The 7985-nt window shown below is 38.7% G+C and overlaps 1 protein-coding gene across 1 annotated transcript; it reads right to left on the reverse strand.

Moving 5' to 3' along the window:
* Nucleotides 1-365: 365 nt before the first annotated feature.
* Nucleotides 366-3471, reverse strand: LOC108994057 (OBERON-like protein). The gene is made up of 3 exons (XM_018969134.2): nucleotides 3360-3471; nucleotides 1357-2512; nucleotides 366-1244 (listed from the first exon to the last, which is right to left on the reverse strand). The coding sequence occupies exons 2-3, from the start codon at nucleotides 2489-2491 to the stop codon at nucleotides 628-630; spliced, it is 1752 nt and encodes a 583-aa protein (XP_018824679.1). The 5' UTR covers nucleotides 2492-2512; nucleotides 3360-3471; the 3' UTR covers nucleotides 366-627.
* Between the last annotated feature and the right edge of the window lie 4514 nt (nucleotides 3472-7985).

Genomic DNA, 7985 nt, shown 5'->3' on the forward strand with positions numbered 1-7985 from the left:
CTAAACTGATCACCTGCATGCTACCATATCCAGCATGTGAATGCAGTTTTGTATAATTCCCCCAAGTCCTAGATGGAAACTGCCACTCTTCATGCCTAACAATGAGGATTTATCTGCAGCTGCATATGACCTGGACTGTTCGAAGATGTCATTGTCAGCCATTCATACTGCTCAACCATTTTATCAGTTTCTCCAAATGGAACTCTGGCTCCTCCATGTTTGCTGAAGGAGAATATCAACAAAACAAGCTGTAGAAAATTGGGATCTCTAACCTCTTCAATTACAAGCCATGGAATCATCAGCTTCGGCTATCATAGGCCAATAACTCCCTGTTCTTTTCCAGATAGTAGTACTCCAGGGACAAATGAACGAGCAAAATCTTTGTCCATCATAATTTATACCAGGTTTAAGAAATAGTCATAATGAAATAAGTGAAACAACTATAAACATCAGAAGTGCTTACATCTGAAGTTTTCCCTATTTTAACTAATTCACAGAAAAGATTTTAGTAATATGTTTGCCTCAGACGGATAAAAAAGTTCAACAATTACACAAAAACAAACACCACTTAATCAGACTAGTTCAACCATCGGTAACATTAATTCACATACTATAATAAAGCACTCTTCAGGAATTCGTCCTGAAAGGGTGACGTTCATTTGGCTGGCCGTCTGCCTTTGGTGGAGCACTGTAAAGTAGATCGTGGATTTTGGAATACATCAGCATCTGTGAAGAATCACCCCCACCACTGCTCTGTGATGCACGAGAACTCTCCTGCAGCTTAATCTTCTCAAACAGATACTGCTTCTCAGCTTCTGCCTCATTTAACCGTTGTTTCAGGTAATTGCTAGCATATTCTTCCTCTGATTTGTCAGACTTAGCAAGAGCAATCCTCTGAAGCCTCTCAGCCTCTCGTTTTGCCTCATTGGCCTTGAGTTGGAACATATCAGCTTCTGCCTGTTTAAGCCTCACAATCCTCTCCAGCTCTTCTACCTGCAGATTCTTCTTTTGCCTTTCCAGCTTCAGCTCTGCTACTTCCCTCGCCTTGTCCTCAAGCTCACGGTCACAAGCCTCAAGAGCCATGCGGGCTTTCTTAAACATTCTCATCTTCTCATCAGCCACCATTTCCATCTTCCTTATGGCTTCCTGAACCACCTCAGCAATCCGATTGCATGCCTCCTGTGGCGCTATCATCCTTCCACCTTCCCCATTTTCCATACTCTTTGGTCCGTCCACCTCAAGCTCTTCATTAAGGACATACATACCATAATTAAGAAAAACAGAAAGAAAGAAATAAAGCAAAGCCAAAAACACCAGTAATTCTAAAATTTATAGAATGCTTCGAAGTATATGTACCTTGGAAAAACAATAAAATTGCCCGGCAGGCTGCTGCTGACTCTACTCCACTCTTCATTTTTTCTTTCAGATCCTCACACTTGTAAAAGAGTTTAATCCCTCGGGGGTCGTCACTTCCATGAAAAATCCTACTAACAAAATCCAGTTCCCTCATCAAAGCCTCACGGTCCCAGGCTGGTGCACAGTGGTGGAAAACATCTTTAACCCACCCAAGAAGCTCAGATGTTCGATTGCATGCCCGGCAACTGAAAACCATCTCAGAGGGACCTGCTCCACTCTTAACAGAAGGACCCATACAAATGAGTCCATCACGAATAGCACAATCTGTATGAGTCCAATGAGAACACAAGTCACACCCAATCCACCTGCAGGTATTTACTTCAAAATCAAACTTGTTACAGATTACACACATGCAAAGATTGCAGAAACCATTTCTCTTAGTGCATATGTCACATGTACAATCATCAGCTGGGAGCTGGTTTTGGCATACTATATTTCTGCATCTCTTGTAGACAAAGATCTCAATCAGTGAAGTCTGAGAGAGACTGATACTAGGATGCAAGAATGCCTGAATCCCAGTATTTATTGACACAAGAATTTCAAGCTGAACTCTGTGGGCTCTAATCAACGTCTTAGCGGTTAAATCAGTTCTACTCTGGACAAGTTTCTGCAACATAGAAAATTCTTCTCTTTGCTGTGAGCCACCATTGCCTTCAAGAATAACTCGGAGTCCATTCTTCAACTCTTCTAGAACGTCATCAGGTAAACGATGCATCTTTTCAGAGATAATATCAACTCTCTCTCTTGCTATGTCCCGAAGGGAGATCTTATCTGCAATAGAAACTCTGCGAATAACCGATTGATCAGGGCAATCATTCTCAGCTTTCCCATTCTCCATCATCTTCTTTGCCATGATGGCATCGGCAGTGGGCCAAGTTTCTCGAGAACTGGCACTCTCAGTAGGGGACTCACGAATTTGATCAGAATTTGATCTGGGCTCCTCTGGGGAGAGGCGGGCATCTGAAGAGACAAGGGACAATGAGGTTTGTAGTCCTCCAGGTCGTGGTTGCTGTCGTGGAGGCAGCATTTTTGACGAAGATTGATGGTGGATGTTAGAACCAGACGATGTACCCATCAATCAATTTCCCCACTTATTCTGTAACCAGCGGCAAAAGGATTATTTACTTATTCGGAAAGAATGTAACAAACTTTGACAAAACAGAATAACCTCAGATTAAACAATCAAGCAAGCAAAGTCGCACAGAACAGAAACACACACACACACACACACACACAAATGTTCATTCATAATATCGAAGAGAAATAATTATTATCATTCCACGTAACATATAGACTGATCAAATTCTACAAACTGTCAGTTAAACAGGATGGGAAGAGAAACATCAAATTCTTAAGCTTCCATTGTTTTTACCTATAATAGAGCTTCAGATAAATTCAATAACCTTTGACCAATCTTTCAGTGCACTTTTCAACTTCCAAGCTCACACACAAACACAAATCAAGAAGCGACAGATCATTTAAAAAAAAAAAAACAACGGAGTAACACAGTATAAATTCAAGTAGTATAAAGCAAGACTCAATTAAAAAAAATCAACAAATAGCACACAAAATCACATAAAATCAATAGATCACAGAAAAAATACACGCTACTGCGGATCAGTTTATAGCAATCTTTCCCAACCTGTTTGGTTACTGAAAAAGGGACAAAAAGCAAGTATAACCTTAGAAATAGTTTCACCTTCAAAGCAGATGAGAAACGAAAATTAAGAGACTAATGGAAGAAAAATACTAAGTTAATCGAAAACAGCCACTCTCGCTTCGTAAACAGGAAAGCTTGTTTGTAGAAAAAAAATAAAGTTGGTAAGAAAAAAAGAAAGAAATCCGAAACTTTCCTGTGGCTGTTTCGGTTTCTACGATTTTGCTAAGCGACCAAACAAAGAAAGGGAAAAGAGAAAGCGAGAAAATAAAGGCGGAGAACTTACCGAACGAAAGAGGACGAAGCCTGAGAAACAAACCGAGTTCAAATCGGAGGGATTGGGAGAAGAAATTGGGGGCACAAAACACAGACGAAAATACAAGTCTGGATTTATTTCTATACCCAAAAACGAAATGAAAATAAAAAATAAAATGACTGAATTCCAATTCTACCCCTACGAAACTTGCAAATTCACGCGAAAAAGTCCACTGCCGGTCAATGACGGACAAACAAACGGAGAATCTAGGGAGGTTTGGTTTTCAAAAGTATTTGGGTAATGGTAGGTTCATTTTCCCGTTCACATTTTTTTTTATTTTCTTCCGAGTAATTTTTTTTTTTATTTTTTTTATGTAGTGGTATAGAAAATGTTATTTAATAATATTTTAATTTAAAAAATATATATATTTAAAAATATTAAAAAAATGAATTTTTTTTTTTATATTCATTAACTATACATAAATTAATAAAAAAATCATTTAAATTACTAAATTAAAATTAAGTGAATTATTAATGTGAATTATGTAACTAACTCGTTAAAAAAATATTTTACTATAATTATATTTATGATATTAATAGTTACTACTTACTAATTTAGATTTTACTCTTTAGTATGCATAATTATTAATAATATCATACATTTTATATATGGTTAATGATTTATAATTTATTTTTAATTGATAACATATATTATTTTATGTTTTATATGATCAATAATAATAAATTAGATGAAAATTATATCTTTACAGTAAATTTCCATTGGATTTGAAACTGCTGATAGACAGAATTGGGGATTGGTAAGTTTTGAAAGTAAGCGGGTCCACTTTGATGCAATTATTAACTTTAGATGCATATTGTGAATTGAGTGAAAGTTTGAATGGAAAAAATGTAATTAACCCATATATATATATAAAAAATCTATTTATCATCTTCTCAACATCTCTTGAAGTGACATTAAATGATAGGCTTACAAGTAAAATATAATAAATAGTTTACAATCATTTAATACAACATCATGGAAATTGGAATTCGCACTGATCTAACCCCTGTTAAGTCTTCATACTTGTGTGGACATATGCTGACAACTTGTGTGCTGCCTTCTCTTCCTTGTATTTGGTTTTCGATGTAATTTTGATAACTCGCACAAAATAATATACCTCTAGTTTGTCTGGGTTCGGCTGATTTGAAACTTTTGACTTTTCTTCCTTTTCTGCCAGTTATATCTTGTAGTTCTTTACTACTGAGCCTATGTTCGAGCATTTACCAAGCAACAATCTCTTTGTCGAACGTATAGAGCGTTTTATCGTGCAGCACCATTTTTACGCACGTGGGTGTCTTAAGTTACTATTGATTCCATGTTGATCCTGAAACTATATTTATTAATGTCTTTTCATACCCTATTTGGCCCGAATGCTACTTTAGTTCCATCGATGCAGCCACGCCTGCTTGTTTAACTCGATTATTAACTTTTTCATGAATTCCATGTAATGCGGCGGTTGAGATTTCCGCATTTAATCTTGTCATTAACTTTTCCATAAACTCCGTGTAATGTGCCGGTTGAGATTTCTGTCTTTTTTGAATCTCAAAGGTCTATGATTTCCCATGAAAGGCACGTGGATGATCTGGGAGGTTTTGGGGACACGTGGTCGCCCAGGGAGGTCCTAGGAGTCGTGATACTCTGGAATATTAAACATCGCTATCACTTATAAAAATGGACTCTTCCCCTTTTACGGGGAATTCATCCCATCCCGCCTCTCTCTTTATTCTTCCAAATTTAGCAATATCCCATGGCCTTCCTCTTTCCTTTCTTGTTTTTCGAGGGGCGATGCCTTCTCCTTTGATGTTTAGGCTGTCATTGGTTATAGCAGTTTGAATACCAAAAAAGAAACAAACTCCTCATACCTCTTGTTCTTGCCTTTTTGCTTATGATACCTCGCTTATTCTTGCCCCCTTGCTTACGAGGGCCAACCCTCGTAAGTGTTGTATAGGAACTCACTGCCTACTAGTCTTGTATGGAGCAGGAACAAGGCGGTGGTACGACAGCCATGGCTGAGGAGGATAGGAATAGACAGTTCAAGGGGATAATCAAATCTTCAGAGTCGATTCCTCTTGCCTCCCTACCGACCATATGTTCCCAAGGATGCCCCCCTCCCTCTCAACCCTGAACCCAGTTCACTCTCTTGAGAACTTTGGTGGGGTGTCATTGGGCTCCCCTCTTCCTGAGAAGAAAGATGAGCGTCCCCTTAGGTGCTGCGCAGGGATGTAGCTGCACTGTTGAGTGTCCTAGTTCTACTCAGACGAACTCGAATTTGCAGGGCGCCCATCTTTTTTTAGGGAGAAATCATTATGCCAATCTCCCTGTTCTGTTTGGCCAAAACATGATTCCTCCAGCCGTAGTCACCAAGGAATTCACCAATCAAATATGATGGAGTTTGCTCCGAGAATGGCCACAAATACTTGGGACGGTCCAAGCCATATATACCTAGTTTACATGCATACAATTAACTAGAGATTGAAACAACTTTTCCATGCCCAAAAATATGTGTTTGTCTATATATGTGTGTGTGTGTATACATTTATACATGTTGCCCAAATTAAATGATATATATAGTACATGATGATCTAGATGGTGGAAGTTCCAATATTGGACATGATTTTACAATAGTTTTTCCTTCTTAGCTAGTTAAAGCTTTTTTATATTGGCCACCAATCATATATATACATGATATATATTCTGGTCTATTGTGGGCAAATTAATGTGAGTAATACTAATGGAGTTTGAGTGGATTTAGTAATTCATCTTGCTCAATGCATGGCATCTTATCATGTACATTGATCAAATAATTCAAGAACAAAGTACGACTGAAATTGATAACATATTTGAAAAGAAAATTAAAGATACATTGACTACCGCATGCTGATCATGAGAAAAGATGAGAGAGAGAGGGAGATAATTGAATAACTCGATTCATCCAAGAATTAAATTATACATATAATTTTCTAACTCATTGCTAGCTAGGTCTCTAATAATAACGTGCATATATGCATGTATTGGTGATGATCACCGAACATTTCATGCATATTATGTATAGTTTTTAAGGATGAGTGGTCTCAGTGGGGCACTTTTCACGATGCACCTCGTGGTACTACAACCAGCACCAAAACCTCCTCTAGCCTTGCGGACAAGCTTATTGGATAGCTTCAAAGCAGTCTGGCTGGCGAATGCTACCTGTTGGATGGTAGAGGTTGCCATTATATATCTATTATCTAATTAGCCTCTTGGAGGTGGTGGTGTTGTAATATTTGCCACAAAGTGAGGCAAGGCGATCAGGAAAGAAAATTGATATTTGGAAGCATAGAGGAGAAGGGGTTGAGATTATATATATATTATAATGGGAAGGAAATAGATGATGGCCAGAGATTAGGATATCTATTGGTTCTCGTTATATTGTGTAACACCCTTGTAATAACTCTAGTAGTATTTAATGGATTTATGTAATGGATGATGGAAATGGAAATAGCTCACTTCGAGGGTGAGAGCCTCCAGGGAAACAGAGAAAAGAAAAAGGAAGAAAGTTGATAGCTGGATTCTCATAAAATCTTGCTTAACGTTCTTATGTACAGACTAACCTCATATTAGGCTGACACAAGGAATAGCACACTTGGATTCCTCTTCTGGAAACTCACAACATGACAAAACCAATAATAGAATACTAAACAAACTTCTAATGGACTGGACTACTCCATGGGCTAGCCATTTGCCATTTGGCCTATGATCCTTAGAGACACTTGATAACAACTACACTTAACACTTATTTTCGACCCAACTAATAAGCCCTTGACTAGAGCCCTACCCAATGGCCCAAGATCATAGTCAAGACACAGCCCTAACTCATCTGCTTCCATCTTCACGAACCAGTAGACTTAGAAAGTGTGGTAGAGCCGCCCCCTTAGAGCACCTTGCCCACAAGGTGCGAGTAAGAAGTCTTCAACCACTCTTACGCCTCCCATGTCGCTTCATCTTCGTTCTGGTCTTGCCACTGCACCAGCAAATCTATCACAGGAAGGTTTTTACTCTTGCGGACACGAAGGCTCAACACTCGGTTTAGGCTTCAAAACCCCTACATAATCAATGGGAGGCAGATCGGCGAGAGGTATATGCTTATGTCCCAATTTTCTTTTTAATTGTGAAACATGGAATACGGGGTGTATGGTTGTCGTGGGCGGTAGTTGTAGTTTGTAGGCCACGGATCCCACCGTTTGGATAACTTGGAAAGGTCATAAATATCTTGGTGCCAGTTTTAGGTTCTGACAGTTTGCCACCAATAACTGTCAATATGGCTGGAGACGGAGATAGGCCCATTCTCCGATCTCAAATCTTTGGTCCTTTCTTCACAGATCCGCGTACTTCTTCATGCGGCTTTGGGCCTTCTGCAAATTATGCTTTAGGATAGTTAGCATTTGTTCTCTGGACCTTAGGTTTTCTTCCACTACTTCGACTCTTGCTGTTTCAGGCACATATCTTAGTAATTGAGGAGGAGGATACCAATACAGAGCCTGAAATGGGGTGTTCTTAGTAGAGAAATGTTAGGTGGTATTGTACCACCACTCAACAAGAGCACCCACAATACCCATA

This window comes from Juglans regia, chromosome 10, assembly GCF_001411555.2.
Source record: "Juglans regia cultivar Chandler chromosome 10, Walnut 2.0, whole genome shotgun sequence".
NCBI classification, from domain to species: Eukaryota; Viridiplantae; Streptophyta; class Magnoliopsida; order Fagales; family Juglandaceae; genus Juglans; species Juglans regia.